The following is a 17818-nucleotide window of genomic DNA, read 5'->3' as shown; positions in this document are numbered from 1 at the left end:
TGCTGTGTGTCACTTTATTTAACACGATTTCCCTTTCCTGCATGTACATATGTGTTCTATTAACCTTGTAAATGTAAAGCATTCTGTTAACATTGGAAAGAGAGATCGTTCATAAAATTTGTAAAACGTTGATTACGGTACTCTAATGTTTATATTTTGATGGGGTGAGGGGAACTGTTGTTTGGTTTAAATGGGTTCAATTTAAAAAGCACAATGGTGAGCTGAAGGACCTCAACACCAGTATTTCTCAGGAGGATTTCACTCTGCTTACTGGAAACTTTCACACGTTTCTCGCACATGATATTGTCAAGCTTCAGAACTTGTATGACTGCCTCTGTAATTGATTTTTTTTTTTTTTTTTAATGGATGTTCAACAATGCAATAGTGTCACATGTCACCTCTGTCCTTGTTTCTCATGGCCCAAAGATGATAAAGAGCCCGGTGAGTCCTGCAATGTCAGGAATGTACTTGTACTTTGTGTGATGCCATAGCCCAGCTGCATCTTATTGACAGAATTCCTGACGAAGCTGGAAAACTACAAAAAGGACGCTACAGGTCACACAATGCTGCATAACATTTTTCTGATATCTTGATATTTTCAACTCAATTTTGGATGAAAGGTAAACATTTTAAAAAGTCGCAATGCGTAAGTCTTGAATTGCATGTTGTGAATGTTTGTTTCATAATGATGAGACATAAAGTGACTGGGGAGTTTGTGACTTAGTTTTTCCTTTCTCCTTTTCCCTGTGGAAGAGTCACACTGCCGCCGCCACATGATCCCGGCATGACTTCTCCTTGTGGAGACCCACATCTCCACAGCAACACCTCCAAGCTGGTGCACCTGTGGGTGTGAGCTGACGCTTTGTTTGCGCTTATCAGTTGTGAATCTGTATGCCTGGTACGTTGAAATTTCTTTCCTGTGTTTTTCCTCCACAGATTCAGTTTTCCTTGCCGATAACTATATTGTGTTTGCTCTTGAGCTGACCTATGGTTCCCAGTGACCTATTCTATCATATAACGATCACATGACAAGTCTCAAACAATGAATCAGTAGCCCTGTGGGACATAAAAGACCACGTCACTGTATTGTACAGTTGTATAATAGAATCAGAGCAATTGGGAAGTGGCCATATTTGGTTACTTTGTCATTTCTTTTTAGTAAAGAGTAAAGAGTAAATGACAACCACAGAGTATATATTCGTTCTATGTTGTAAATATGTATATAGGTGGGGCTTGAATAGGATTTTAAGACTTTGTTAAAATGATGGAAAGTCACGACACCCTGCCTCTCTCAGAATAGCATTCACAGTTTGGCCTCTTTGTTTTTGCTTTTTTGGTTGATTAATCAAGGTGGTTAAGTTTTCAAATAGAGTCTTTAAAAAAAGATTGTGTAGTTGCACCCTCCATATAAAACGGCAACTCAACATGTCAATTTTAAACATACAAATAATGTGTCACATAAATCCTAATCAGAGTATAGGTCAACTTCCTATTGAAACTGCTTATTAGTTTATGGGGCAGTAATATGAGTCCAACTTGACCTTGAATAGGCCACACAAGCAAAGTGATAGATTAATACTCCATAGACTAGATTAATGAAATCTCTCGTTTCTTTTCTTTTTTTCAAATTTTTACTTTTGTAAAAAAGTAAAGACTACTCTTCATGGTTATCCTGTGCGCTTTTATGGACCCTTCGGTGGCCACTTCTGGCCTAATGTTTGACACCCCTGGTGTATAGAAGAGGTATTATATTAGTATTATATAATATTTCACACCATTCAACTAAAATAAAATAAAATAAAATCCACATTTTGAAAATAATAATTAGCTTCAAATCATAAAATCTGGGTGCATGATATGTTTAACACCTTTGAACAGATCTTATACATAAAACATGGATTGTTGCTCTTTTTACGTTTTATTTTACAGAAAGAATTTAGGTATGAACAAAACACCTTTACTTGTCAGTTATTCAATAGCTGTTGGAAAGTATTGAAAAAAATGAAATATATAAGAGTGACTAATTTTAAACAAGGACTTCTGAGAAGAAGAAATATTTAGTCTTTGATCGCCTTGTTTCAATGTATTTCTTTTATTTCCTTGTAAAGCACAGTGACTTGTCTTTCGTCAGTATAGATTATCAATACAAATATAGTAACGACTTTATGGATACATGAATTAATATAAACCCTGTATGTTTTGGAATTTAATATTTAAAAAACGATATATATATATATGTGTGTGTGTGTGTGTGTGTAAAAACTGATAAAGCTGTGGACGCGCACTCGACAGTCACGTGCCTTCTGCGCCGTTTTGGAGCCGCAGGTTGCGTCCTGCCTTCACGCCCCTTTCACTCTGTGTAATCTCACGCGGCAGGAGCCACTCACTCGTTCAGCGCGCACACAGGTGAAGGCGGCATCGCTGACGTTTAAGTTACCGTACAACGTTTTTGCGTTCCTCTCTGCCGAATTTTCTCCATTTTTACTCCGACTACCAGCTGATGGAAAAGGCATCCTGCTAGAGGCGCCATGTGTTTCTCTCCAATCCTGCCAGCGACAGACAGATAACACAAAGTTCATCCACAACGACCAGCAGGTAAATCAGCAATGCTCATTATTCTTCTTCTTCTTCTTCTTCTTCTTCTTCTTCTTCTTCTTCTTCTTCTTCTTCTTCTTCTTCTTCTTCTTCTTCTTCTTCTTCTTCTTCTTCTTATTATTATTATTATTATTATTATTATTATTATTATTATTATTATCATTGTGGGAATGCTGGTTTGTACGGAAGAGTTTTAGGGCCACTGAAGAAAAGAAAAAAAAAAACAATCTTCATGCGCTTCAGAAAAAGTCGAAAATGAAAGTCGAGATTTTTTTTTTCACGGTGGTTTAATGAAGTGGTGAAGAGATGCTTCGGGACAGAATCTCGCTCATTAAACACGGTGCAGTTGTCATCAGTATCAGGACGAGAAGAGACAGGAGCAGCCTGCTGCGTTGTTCCGTCGTGGAAGTTCGTCGAGTACGAAGGACAAAGACACGGATGCTTATTTAAATGTCTTCTTATTAATCAAGGAAATCCTGTGTAAAATCACACGTCCATAAGCAGGAAGTAATCCTACATGGTCACAATTAATTGATTTAATGTGATTTCACATCTACGGGCAAATGATGAGGGATGGATAGAAGGTCTCTGCGTGGAAAAAAAAAAGAAACCTCGACTTTGATTTTCGACTTTTTCTGAAGCACACGAAGGTTTTTTTGTTTGTTTTTTAACCCTCCGAATTTATTTTTTCTTCAGTGGCCCTAAAACTCTTCCGTATGTTTGAGATCATGCATGGACGGTTTATAGAATTAGGAAGAGTCCATGTACAACTACTGTGACATTGCTTCATCTGTATTCATATACCAGTAAAGGTATTGTCTTTGAAAAGTACAGAACTCTCAACTTGTATAGTACATTTTAGAGATGAAGGAAGGGTGCTGAAACGTTGTGGTCAATTACAGTAAGTACAACATTGTTTAATATATACTCGATTACAATTGGAAACATTGCTTTTTAAAAAAAATTATATATATAGTAAAGTGAAAGTAGAAGGTACTCTTCTCTATAACTACTTGAAACAGAGCCGGCCCAAGCTTCTGTTGGGCCCAATGCAAATTTAGATTTGGGCCCCCCTCCTACCACCATCTATTAATTGAAGTTGAGTCATTCAATTAAGTACTTTCTGTAAAACCTTTCTTATTCAAAGCAGGAGGGCGTCATACTTCAATATGGAAGCAGAAGAGCAAATGTTCCGTAAATTAGCGAATGTCAACCACTCAATTATAATTGATAGTGTTGCTATTAAAAGACAGAAGTGGAAATACATAATACTTCTCTCAAAAGCTACCCAGAGTTTTAGTTACTTTATATATAGAAAGGAAACTAAAAGTAGAACGTACTTCCCTGACAAAACTCAAGGATGAATAGTTTTTACAAAGAGCATTGGAATTATACTCAAGCACAATTAATGTCACATTAATGTTCAGTTGTACTCACTTAAAGGTAAAGGTCTTGTTTTTAAAAAGTACTCAAGTCAAAGTACCAGGTAGTCCCCTCAAAACTGACTAAAAGTGCTCAAGTACACCTACTGGTACATTCATTCAATTCATACTCAATTCCAATTAAATGCATTGTTATTAAAATATACTGAAGTAAAACTACTATAGACTTTTCTCAAAAGCTACTCAGTGTATTGTGATCTATACTTTAGCATACCTTTTAACAACCCAATGTTCTATTGGAGCCAAAATGTAAAAAAAAAAAATATTTTATTCACTTTACCCATAAGACTATCTACATTTAAAGCATATTTCTCAGATACACTTAATATGATTAAAATTTGCACAGTGTTAACAACGGTCGGTCAGAAACAGGAATAGCCCCTGTTAAGAAAAAAATACTTATATTAATTCAAATTCTCAGAATAATGTGAGAAGTAGTTTCACCCCTGTTAATTCCTCGACTGTTCAGTTTGTGCAAAAAATGTGAAAAATGTAGTTGCTGACTGATGTCACGTTTTCCTGTAAATGTGTGATTGGTCCATTAAAAGTTCCTTCTTTCCTTGAGCTTTAAATTCAATTTTCTTTCAACCACTGAATAATAATATAAATTACTTTGAACTGTTCAAATTTCATTTGCATTGTATCTTACAATAAAGCAGTAATATACACTTCATAGTGCAACAGAAGTCACCACCTATTCTTATATATATATATTTATTTATATAAACATGTAACAGCAGTTATAAATGAAAACAAATTTTCAATAGAATAAATTTTTTACCTTTGTGTAATTGCATTAATGAGTTAATACATTTACTGTTGAGTCAAAACAAACAGCTTTGATTTAATATATATTTACTAATACAATAATATTTTTTTTCCCCAATCTTATTTTCCAAAGAGAAAAGTAACCCTCGTGTATGGAGGATACTATGCACTGACTCCTCTAAGTAAAATCCTTTCGTTCGTTTGATTCATCGGTGCTTTAAGCTTCTGTGCCATTTTATTTCTCCGACGTTCTTTTTGAAACAACCCAAGTCAGTTGGTTCCAAGTCGGACGAGATGCCTGTGTCAGGTGATATTTTTGTCTGTACAGACACCAACTTCATGTCGAACATGTTTGACCCCTGAAAATGGCAGGGAAATTCACAAAAAGCACATGGCACACAAAAAAAGACACCGAAAAGTTTGATTTCAAGTTGTAAACAACAGAGCGAATAAGGGTTCTTATTTTAAAACTACGACATTTTCAACGGAACTGATGAATATATTCCGTTTACCCTCTCCCAGTACTTCCCCATTTCACAACTGTAGACTGTAAAATTACCAGCATCAAATGAACATTTCTGAAGTACTAATGCATCATTTTAATCGATGAATTGAGTGTTTTTGGTGTGTTCCTACTTTTGAATTCGTCACATTTGATAAGAGTTCTTTCATGGTCAATTTAAATCAATGATGCTGATATATATACCGCACATGAAATACATTTGAGCTGCTGAGGCGTTCTAAGAAATAGACGGATTTGTGTGATTTTCTTTTTATGTCTTTATTCCAGCCCCCTCCACTCATGGCCTTCAAGCAGTTGAAGCTTCTCCTCTGGAAGAATGGCCTGGGAGTCATCAGACAGCCGGTGAGTGATTTTTATATCAATCCGAATCGGACTGCGGAGAAGAAATTCTGCACATTTTGATTAAATTCACATACCTTTTTCATTTGTGTCTGTTAATTTGCCACAAATGTATTCACGTGTGTTGTAGGTGTGGTCACTCACTCTGATCATCTGGCCTTTGATTATCTTCATAATCGTCAGTGTGACGCGCAACCAGTTCCCTCCGGTCCTGAGAGAAACATGTGAGTGTTGATGCCGTGTCCGATTCACGGCCACGTTTGAAAAATAACCCAAAAACCATTCTAACTGTCCTTGCGAGCGCAGTCGCATTCATCAGGTTACTACGCCACAAGTGGAACTATCAACAATGCCATTTTTAATAAGTTGGATGTTTTTTTGTTTTTTTTAATATTGCCATTGTATCATTACGCTTTATAACTGAAACTGTCCAGAGAACTAAAGAGAAAGTGTGATTTCCAAAGTTTGCATTGAGATAACACTGATTTGACTTAGGCTGGCAGGGCTTTTGCTTGGTCTCGTTAAAGTCAATAATTACACACTTGGTGACATTCCAGTTTCACAAGCCAAGTAAATAGATGGAGAATTCACCTCAAACACCCAAGAGTCCTTCAGTGTTGGGCTTTTCCTAAAGAGTTTTTATGTTGGTGAATTCTTTGGTCCTTTGAAACCGTCTTAATTGAGATCCCATGAGTCACCTCTGCTCGTTGATGATGGTGGAGGCTGTAACATATTTGTCCCATGTACTACCGCTCGCTATTTAACAAACATATAATTTGCCTAAGTTCTGTTTTCATGAACTTCCTCCTCTCAATCCATCTCATGCGTGTCATATCCCTTTCCCAGAATAATAGATGTTTTCTTCCTTGTTCATTGTAATAATTGACACCGAGGTAGAAAGCTGCCTGCATTGTCACATCGCCAGCTAACCCTCCCTCGTTTGTTTGTTTCACCTCTTTTGAGGGGTCGGATTCACACAGCTATCCATTTGTAATGTAATAATCCCAGCGTGCACAAATATAAAACAACAGGACCAGTCCTCTCTCACTAAGAGCCGCTCGGCGGTGTAGAGTTTGACCGCGCCCAAGATAGAGAACAAACCCACCTTCAATGCGGGATCAGACCAAAAAAGCAGGAAATGGCCCAGAATCCCGTCGTCTATTGTTCCTCAATGTGTGTGTGTGTGTGTGTGTGTGTGTGTGTGTGTGTGTGTGTGTGTGTGTGTGTGTGTGTGTGTGTGTGTGTGTGTGTGTGTGTGTGTGTGTGTGTGTGTGTGTGTGTGTGTGTGTGTGTGTGTGTGTGTGAGTAAAGAATTTAGATTTCACTCTCAAATCTCAGTGTCTTATCCTTTCAGTGTTTAATCATTAAGTGATGGCAACTATACAAATATTTTATAAAATTTGCTGTATTAAAGTCGGGTTGCCAAAATAGCGGAATTTTACACTTTGATCGGGTACTTAAAAATAAAAGCGATTAGGGTTTTACGAGAAAGCTCTATGTATTTCCTCCCAAAATATATCCAACTTCATATTTTTATTGTAAAAGAAGGGGTTTCATTTTGAAATGACACAGGAAGTTGTATTGTAATGCCCCTTTAGTAATTTTGTTCCTCGTTACTGTTGTGCTTTTTGTTTAAAAACAGGTTCTCAGCTTTCTTTTAAAGACTTCAGGTTTTATAACGTCACAATGGTCATAGGCAGAAGTTGCCTGCGAGGCTGTGATGTACCAAAGCAAAGTATTCAAACCTGAGTGAATACCGGAGAGGCACGCACTGTTCCACGCTGTCTGGTCTCAGCTGCCTAACTGACACTTAATCTCCATACCTTTTATGGCTGTTTCTTTTGTTCAGAATAAAAACAATTGAGAGGCGCTTGTTTGCCGACAAAAGATAACACATGTCACACGTGTATACATACAACAATAACCTTGCAATATATCTACGTGTGTCTTAATTTTAAAGATGTATGCCACATTAAGTCTTTACATTGTTTCTTCTAGGTTATGTGGGGCCACGTAATCTCCCAAGTGCAGGGTTTTTCCCTTTCCTGCAGACTCTCATGTGCAACACGGACAGCAGTTGCCATAATAGATCTCGCCTGGCGGACCGATCGACATCAAGATCATCAAGCAATGCAAGGTGCTGCTAAGATCAGTGATCATTTTGAAGGTTATCTTACTTTTATAGCAACAAAAGGCCAATACATTTCCAAATCTTCCTGACACTGTTCGACTGTGCTGACCTTGAGCCATATGATTAAAAGCTCGATGTCCCATGAAGGTCGTTTCATCACATGGGAGGGAAACACCTCAGCACAGCGGCATCACACGAGATGCTTAGTCATTGTGTGCGTGGTAATATCGCAGCAACACACTTCCTTCTGCCGAAGGAGGGCGGTGGCTATCCCCCCCAGCGGCCTAATCTTCACATACACATCAGGCTGAAGATGAATAATCACTGTTTTCATGCTTTTTCAACTCTGTCAACATGTGGAGTTACATGATCTGTCCGAAAGGGGCATATTTTACTTAAAAAAAACAAAACATATAGGCGGCGGTTTTGTCTCAGTTCAAGTGTCAAATGCACATTATGATGTAGTGGGAAATTACCTGAAATAGTGCAGCTTTTGTTTTGTCAACAGAATATGTGTCCTAACAGAAGGATGGTGCGGGTCGATAAACCTGTTTGTCAGTTCTTCTACTATAGGTGGCAGTGGTTTTAACTATTTTTGCAACGTTTATTTATTTATTTATTTATTTTTTTTGCTGGCCGCTGAAAGTGCCTGCAGCAGCTTTGTATCACTCCTCAGTGTAACCGCCTGTCGAAAGTAAAGCGTCTTTTTTATTGAAGAGCAATCGGACATTAAACACAGTGACTTATATGGATTTCTTTCCAGTATAAAGCAGGTTTAGTGCAGTCCTCGAATAAGTGAAGCTGGTTTGCCTCCACCGATCCATATTCTCTACAGCACCCATTTTTCTTGGCATGAGGTCTTGAAAATGTCCAATTGTCTCCCCATCCATTTATCTATTCATCAGAGAGAGAGAGAGAGAGAGAGAGAGAGAGAGAGAGAGAGAGAGAGAGAGAGAGAGAGAGAGAATCACACACACTTAGAAGTTCCTTTGCTAAACCAAGGATTGAACCAGGAACCTTCTGGGTATGAGTGTCAACCATCGTACCACTTCATTCATTATTGTTACTGTTGGTTTGCTCGTCTTTGATGAGTTATTTGCGTGTTTGGGGCTTTGCCTCGAGAAAACCTATATCATTTCCTCCGATCTGTTTGAATCGGGTTGACAGGTCCCCCCGATCGCTGAAAGACTCACCGCTGAGGACCCTGATTCAAGACGGAGACTTTCTGAAGCTGTCTTACCCTGCTGAGTCCAGACACGATACCGAGGCGCTAATCAGATTCTTGGAAAAAATTTTGGGTATGGAATTTTTCTTCATGACTCATCTGTCTGTGAAATACAACAACACTCTTCTTTTCCTGTGAGAAATTCTCATCTCCCAGCTGTTGGCATGAGATAATATATTTGTTGGTAAAACAATGTTAAATCAGCATTATGAAAGCAGTGCAGAGGTTAACGAATAAGATTATACGAGTCGCTAAAGAGGAAGTGGCTTGACTCCCACAAGTAAAAACCTAGACAGACGCTTTGATTTATAGGTGCTGGTATTTCAATACATTTTTCTCATTTTAGTAGTTTTATTCTTTCTTTTTTTCTTTTCTTTCATTGCAAAGACACATTTTCCCTTTACCAGCAGTCTTTAGTCATAATTTTCAAAGAAGGACAATAATAATGTAATCTTTAAACATGGTTTTATTGAAATGTCACACTTATTTTCTTCTTTAGACCCACACATCACAAGTCATTTTTCTGTAAACAAATATCAGCTTTTACTTCTTTGTCTTGCCCGTTTTTAATAATTTATTGTCGTGTTATAGGATCACCAAACCAAGGAGGACCTAAAGAAACCTCTCCCAAGAGTACCAGCAACACAACTCTTCTGATAAATCATGTGAGTATTACTTGAGATCAAAAAGTTGGAAAAATTCCGGCGGTCGTTTCTTTAAGCAATCATTTAATAGAAGACAGCACAAATATTAAGAAAACAAACATTTCCAAATGTACTGTTACCGCCTAACTAAGCTGTTCAGTTGGAATATTGTGTTTGTCATGGTATGTGTATAGGGGAGTGTAATCCATTTATTCTTTCAGCTTGTCAGGATTTATGTATTTACCAATGGACATGTGACATCGCAGAGCACAAAAACAGTCATCAACTCTTTGTAACGTCATCCGTTTTCACCATGTTTTACCATGTTTCAGTTCGAGCTCCTGTTTACTATTTCACCATCACATTTATTGGGTGTTAGTCCAAGTCGAACTAACATGGTTACATATACCTGTATAGTCCAGTTGTAGTCACAATAAAACAAGCAAACGAAATGTAGTGTTTTTCTTGTCATTTTGTTGTTTGAAAATTACACTTTTTTTTATCACACGATGAAAATGTATAATTTCTGCTCAAATCTTTCAACATCGATTTTCAGTTATTTTATCAGCTATTTTCAGTGGAGCAAGAAAAATCCTCACTGGCTGTTCGGTGGTCGTTTGAATCTGTAGAGCGCAGAGTTTCTGTTTGATCTGTAAAATGGGTGTGAATCACATTACAAGATCATTTCATGTTGTATTTTCAAATAAATATCCACTGACTAATAACACAAAGTCACATTATTCTGTTTGCCACAGGAGTCCTTGGAGTACCTGCAGGATACGGTGAACCTGTTGAAAAGAGCCGTCTGCACTCTGATTTTGCCCAGGATAAACAAAACGTCACCCGACGCCCTCTCCTACGCTGCGGTCAAATTCTGCCAGACCAACAACACTCTGTTCGAAGTGTCACTCTACACGCTCAACCAGGTCGGCTTGTGTGTGTGTGTGTGTGTGTGTGTGTGTGTGTGTGCTGCTGCGATATGTGGGGTCATGCCTGCAAGAGTCAGTTTTGTTTTCACTACAGGGTGAAAACAAAAGAGTTAAAAGCCACTGCAGTGTTATGTGTAGCTTTTGTAAATCTACATTTGAATATCCGTGCTGTCACAAAAGGTTCCAGAGACTCAGACGTTGCCTCTGCTTGTTAGATCCTGACGGAGCAGATGCTGACAGAACCAGATGAGGTCTTGATGGTGGCCGGGGTGGCAGTGATGCTGTTCAATCAGATGCAAAACGAGACCGTGTTGTGGGAGAGTCTTCTCGCTTTTCCCCAACTCTTCTCCTCCGGTTCAGAAGCCGAAATGCTGAGCAGCACTGACGCCCTCCTCAGGCACATACAGAGGTACCGTCCTTTCAATGACTGAACAAGACAACACGGGCGCCGGCAAGGAAAGGGTTTGGTTGGATTTAAAAGAAGGGGACAGTGACCTTAAATGAGCTTCACCAAAATGTGGAAGATTTGGTGAATCTTACCTTCCAATAAGTTAAAAGTTTATGTAAATTCATGAATGTGTGTATGCGGTATATTTTATGAAAAAAATAAAAATAAACTAAACAAAATATAACATTTGGAATAGAATTCGGAAAAACACATTTTTACAATGTAGAAAGCCGGGATGCTATGCTATACTGTACTATACTATACTATACTATACTATACTATACTATCAGCCTTCATGAAAGTTCAATCTGACCAATGACCTTGCAAAATGTTAAGAATAACAAAGGACAGTCACAAACTTTTTTAATGAAAGTAAAAAAAAAAATGTTCAAAACTATTTACATAAGAGTAGAGGATATAACACAAAACCAACTCCAGGAACTAAATATCACTTTGGAACTTTGACCCCGGGACATTTAAAGTTATATAAGGTTTGGTCTGGTTATGAAAACAGGGCCAAAATATATGTACAAATGACAGAGTAAGAAATGCATAATGAGTTAATATTTAACAGATCAATGTGACAAAGTGCAGTTTACAATTTTTTTGTTTGTTTTCCATTTATGTCTTTAGTGCCTTGCATGTCATTGAGAACAACTTCCCTGAAACTGGCGCTCCACTCTCCATGGTACACCCACTGCTCGCCGGAAGCATCAGCCTCATCAACTATGTTCAAAACTGGCCTGGGAAAGGTAACTATAGTACACAATGGTTCGAAGCACATATGCCGTGACACCCAAAAACATGGAAACATTTCACAACATGCCGCCATCACACTGCAAATATCTCGTCAATCGAGTTCTGTGCTAACGTTTGATAACATGAACTTGTCCTGCTTAGAGGTCTCCATTACCCTCGGAGATGTTGTGATACTGAACAACGACACGCTGAGCGAAATCCTGCAGCAAGTTCTACAAGGCGTTCACATACCCCTGGACAAGGTAGGGTTTCCTCATTCTTTTGGATTATTTGTAGTCATAGAAATGTCACACGTACTGTATGTCTTGCATACTTTTTACTACAGGTGGATGTACATGTGCATGTACATTTCGACAGCAATATTTACATATTTGTATTTGCCATTGTCAATGATTGACCAAATGAGCTGGATAAATACCACCGTTGACCTCTTTTTTTATAGGCCATTTTCCTGACATTGGACACCTCCATGGTGGGGTCTTATTTGTGTGAAAGCGGCAGTAACCCAATGTGGCTAACGGCAGCATGCAGTGCAGGCACCGTGGACATGCTTCTGAGAATGATCAGCCCCGACGAGGTGGCCAAGAAGGTATGTCTGAGACAGGAATGTTGCCAACATCAACAGACTGACAAAGCATGACAAATGAGTCAGCTACTTGAAGTTTATTGTGATGTCAGTGTTCTGTTTTTTTTCCACTGCCTTCGTTTGCTCATTTGCGCTTCACCACCTTCACTGCTAATACACCTTCTCTACTGCCAACTTCACTTATAATTACATTTGAGGTACACCAGTTCATTTGACCGTGGCCACGAGAGGGAACTCAGACAGAGCAACCCGTGACTGAAACTCCCAAAGTACATCTGGGGAGCGGACACCTTGAGAATACCCAATGAGCACTACCATGGCAGTATGCATGTTTTCCCAATTAAGGAGTGTTAACTAACACTGTTGCTACTTTGCAAGCTCACTCCAACAGTCAATGTACATCAATTAGTAATGCTGATGTATAACAAACCAGAGCCTATGTAATTCCACAATCTCTTGCTGAGTCATTGTTTGCTGATGCTGATGACATACTGCATAGTGGTCGGGACTTATTCTCTTATTTGAGCTTGCCCCTCCCATACCCATACCTCTAAATCCTTATCTAAACAGCAGTCAGGATTATCTTGTATGTCTCTCACGTTTCACAAATAGGAATGAAGCTTTCTTTATTCACGTCACAAAAACAGATTTGCAGTTTTACAACACACGCTGAAAAACATTGTGAGAATAAAAATCAAGAGCAATGCTTTAACTTTAATACAGTGTTTTAATCTGAATGTAATCAAAGCAAACATTTGGTTGACATTTAAAGAACCAAATATTTGCTTTGCGTTATGCTGGGTAATGTAGAATTTGACGCTCGGTCCATGATAATGTTGAAAGAAATGTACCTTCAAGGCCTACTTTCAGAAAACGTTAGTTGAATTCCTGTAGAAAGATTCTGTGTGAAGGAGCCTTGAAGGCAAACTCCTCTTGTCACGTTTTAGCCTTTTGAGCTTTACATCAAACACATTACAATATTTGTAAATTTTGCTGATTAACAATATCTGTCAGTTGCTGGAAAGCCATTTCTCGTTAGTCGCACGCCATTTGCATACCTAGTGGCAGTAAGTCAAAACAGAAATTTCAAATGAATCCAATATAAAAAAAAATTCCAAACTGGACTCAAGACTCACTCGTCTTATTCTCATTCTCATTCTCATTCTGTGTTAATTTGCCTTTGTAGTTTGGAACAAAATATGGAGTGTAGGATTTGTTGGGTTTTCTCTCTGTTAAAAGTACCTAAAAAAGACTGTTGTATTTGGTGCTATATAAATCAAATTGAATTGATATTGAATTGAATTGAATTGAATTGAGTAGAAATTCACGGTAGCAGATTATCTTAAACAATTCTGATTTTGCACCTATAACTTCTCCTTCCTTTTTCCACTCCATGCACCTATCTTGTTCCCAGGCTCTCCTTACCTGGAGCAAGAATGTTGCCCCGCGCGATGTGGCTTTTGCCAAAGACCTGGTCCACAGTCTCATCGGAGGTTTGTCTCCTGGAGCACCAGGAGGCTCCAACACCACGAGGAACCGGCGCGACACAGACACGCAGCCAGAGAACATTGAAGAACAGCTGTAAGTTAAAGTAGAAGAGAACGCTACGGCGTCCTCTTTTAATGCAGCAACCACTGAAACGGTACATTAGATTGTAGAAAATAAAGACACTTTCACAAACTGAGTAGTGTCAGATTCATATAAGATGTACAGTTTATGTCAGGAAAAAAAAAAAGGAACACTATATTCCATTATATTATATTAAAATATATTGCAAGCCAAAGTAGTTAATGGTACACTATGAAAAATAGCAACCTGGACTGCGTGTCAGTAGAGTATTTTCGAAATATAATAGTCGCAATTTCTTTTGAAATAACTGCATTTTAGTATAATCAGAAGCATAAAATGAATAGAGAATATAGTTTTACAAATCATCAAAAGCACCCATTGCGCATACTCAACTTAAAAAAATGTTTGCGAATGTTTTGAACTTTTGTATTTATGTGAACAATCCAGCATTCAGTTTTAAGTTTATTGTTTGAGGCTTTTTACTTTTTACATGCTGAAAAGCCTGTACTGTTTTTTTCTACGATAAACTAAACCCAGAGGGTATTACATTTCCTTTTGCATCCATCATATAACATTGGATATTTTTTACACTGCCCAGAACGTTTTAACTGTTTTAATTTTTACTCTTGTCTCCACTGTAATGTGAATTACCTGGTAGGTTTTTGAGCGTTGGTCAAGTCGTGGTCGACGTGCTAAATGCTGTGCCAGGAGTGGATATGGTTCTGCAGGGAATCCTGAGAACTTGCTTTCAGTCCATGAAGTCAGTGACATTGGTCTTGAACACTGTTGATGGTGAGTCTATCACACACACACACACCGTGTCTCACTGTCAGGTGCAGGTTTTACACTTGACATCATACACTACATTAGCAGCTATTGTTACACTGAATAAACGGTACACTGTATACTTTGCGACCAACACATGAATGGAAATGGTTCACACCCGTTCTCAGGAGATGGGCTGATGACAAAACTATTGAAGAACAAATAGTGAATGTACTGTGAAGTTTGCTATTTGTAGAGCTTAACTCAGTGGTTCTGAGAAAACATTGAGACAAAGACATATTCACTTCTAATCCATAAATAGATAATAATCTGAGGATTATTTATTGACCATATTAACAAGCCACTTCCCGTGGGCTCACCACCTGCAGGAAGGTTCTTAATCGGTGCAATGTGATCTGGGTGACGGAGCTCAGACTGCCACCCACGCGACCCGGAAACGGATAAGCGGGAGAAAATGGATGGATGAATGGATGGATTAACAAGCCACAAGCACACCATACATTAAGCTTTACAACAGGAACTTAAACCTCCGTTTATCTTTTTACAGAGTTCAACTAATCATATTAGTATACACAACAAGCTTAAGTGTATGTTAGGAGTTTTTCAAATTATTTTCATTTTCGAAAAATAGTTATTACAATATTATTATTATTAATATTATTACATATATTAGTCCCCCGGCTAGCTCAGTTGGTAGAGCATGAGACTCATAATCTCAGGGTAGTGGGTTCGTGTCCCACGCCCGGCGACACCTTCCCATGGGCTCACCACCTGCAGGAAGGTTCTTAAATGGTGCATTGTGATCTGGGTGACAGTGCTCAGACTGTCACCCCCGCAACAAAGAAACTGATAAGCGGAAGAAAATGAATGAATGATTAAATATATTATTTTTGTGTATATCCTGTTATAGATAGTAGTTTTGTTCCTGTAAATGTATTAACTTGACTGTACATTGATTTTGCAGAAATCTTGAACAGTGTCCTGATCGACGCTGATAATCTCCAGCTGACCGTTCATATGTTGCTGACAAATCAATCTGAGTCAAGCATGTGGTTCGACCGAGTTCTGGACAGTGTGCTGCAAACAGTCATGAAGGTAATATATTTTTTGTTTATCAACTTGATTTGAGTTAAAACATATATTTTAACGTCACAAATTTTGGGTGAAAATGACAGACAGGCGGTGTAAATGAACAGATTGTGGCCATGTTTATTTCAGGTTGTCACTCTGATTAAAATCTTAAAATCTCCAGTTGAACATTAGCTATCAAAGACATAATATAATAACAAACAGGTTTGGGTTGAACTGTGTTTTTAAGACACAATTCAGTTCATTGCATACGGGGAGAAAAATACAGACATACACATTATTATGGCTGATTGACAAAAGGATCTTATGTTTGCCACGTTTTGCTTTGCTGATGATCTCCAGATACGACAAGTCACATTCACACTGTGACGTCGGTGTTCTCTGATGTTGAAGAGATCAAACTCTTATCTGGCGTTGCTCTTTGAATTTCTTGTTCAGGGCATATCGTCACAGTCTGTGACATGCGAAGAATCTGTGGGTCCATTCGAGTGGCTCCTACCAACTGAGGCTGTAAAGATGGAAGTGTGGCGAGCGATGATCTGCCAAAACAGCTCCAAATTGGAACAAGTCCTACTGATGCACTGGGGAATTTTGGTTGAACAAGTAAGTGACTGCATTAAATATTGAATGACAAATGTTTTTCTTTGATTAATCTTCCTTTTTATACTTGCCAGGGACAGGAATTGTACAGCACTCTAACAGGTGAAGCAGACTTCAGTGTAACACTTCCCATGATCCTCTCTGAGTGGCATCAGTTGCATAACAGAAGCATGCACTTTGGGGAGCTGGATGAGGAACACTTGACCTGGATACCTGAAAATACCACCCATGACATTGCTGAGACGGTTCAAAAGAGGTGCTTTCACGTGATTCCACTGAAATATTTGCACATTTCATTCTTTTGTAAATTAAAAAAAAATGAGAAAAAAAACGTTTTTGTTCAATAAAAAGCTAAATTTCTAATGTGGACTTTGTCTCCCTTCATGTTGTGTGTTCTAATTTCTCCGCTTTTGTTTTTCCTCCTAGCGTTTTCATGTTCATGGTGAATCTTGGAGAAAAGATCGAGAGGAGTCATCTGTGGCCTGAGGTAAAGGACTATTTCCATATGGCTTACTGGGTTTTGAACTACAGGCCTGAAGTCACAACTGAGCCAGCAAACTGTGAGTTAACTCAGCATCCCCTCTGATGAGACCTTCTGACATTGTAAAAATAACCTTTTTGATGTGTGAACTGTTTCTGCTTTATCTTTCAGGCTCTGCCAGTGCCAGTTTCACCATTCATTGCGATACTGGTTTGAGATGGCCAACCTTTACTCAAGCAGTGACTCAGGCACTATTATTGCAGAGCCCAGATGTCCTGGTCAAGTAAGTGCCAAGCCTTGTGAATTCAATGAGGCGTTCAATTAGCCTGAAAAGGAGTTTCCTTTCATCTTTTGTTGACTCTCAGCTGTTAATCCGATGTTAACTCTGTGACTTCATTTGCAGAATTAACTTTTCATTTACTTTCTTGGTAAGAGTTATGGAACATTAATGATTACACCTTCTTCTTTTGTCCGGCCTGAATAAGGTGCTGGTATGATGAATGTTGACAGTGTTTCTTTCCACCCCCCCATCCCAGTCAATGAAAAAAAAGCAATCATGTTCATGACTGTAATTTCTGGACTATTGAGTGCACCCGAATATAAGCCACACCAACCAAATTTAAAAAGAAAAAAAAAATGAAAGGTTGGTGCTCCGTGATGCACCTGAACACATCACCCACGAATTGGCGGCATGAAGGTGTCGCTACACCCGTAAAAATCCAGAAATGAGCCCCGTCATTGTTTAAGCTGCAGGGTTCAAATTGTGTGAAAAAGGTAGCGGCTTATACTCCCAAAATTGCGGTGTTATTCTTTTTTTTCCTCTGTCGACCTCATGTTGACATAAAATCCAAAATTGGTTAAACTTGAAGTAATGCACAGGATGAACTTCATTCTTTGGTAAAAT

At 38.5% G+C, this 17818-nt stretch overlaps 1 protein-coding gene across 1 annotated transcript; it reads left to right on the top strand.

The window, feature by feature from the left end:
- Positions 1-784: 784 nt before the first annotated feature.
- Positions 785-17535, top strand: LOC308118682 (uncharacterized protein; the record flags this gene model as incomplete). The annotated part of the gene is made up of 19 exons (XM_080478192.1): positions 785-847; positions 2377-2595; positions 5596-5670; positions 5798-5891; positions 7666-7804; positions 8966-9096; positions 9615-9688; positions 10423-10593; positions 10812-11005; positions 11678-11796; positions 11945-12045; positions 12246-12392; positions 13804-13970; positions 14617-14750; positions 15709-15839; positions 16272-16436; positions 16508-16689; positions 16860-16993; positions 17086-17535. 19 exons carry the CDS (start codon positions 785-787, stop codon positions 17199-17201), a joined length of 2556 nt encoding a protein of 851 aa, XP_080334318.1. The 3' UTR covers positions 17202-17535.
- Between the last annotated feature and the right edge of the window lie 283 nt (positions 17536-17818).

The sequence above is a fragment of the Lipophrys pholis genome (assembly GCF_963383615.2).
Source record: "Lipophrys pholis genome assembly, chromosome: 13".
Classification (NCBI taxonomy): Eukaryota; Metazoa; Chordata; class Actinopteri; order Blenniiformes; family Blenniidae; genus Lipophrys; species Lipophrys pholis.
This window is presented reverse-complemented; position numbering and strand designations above follow the sequence as displayed.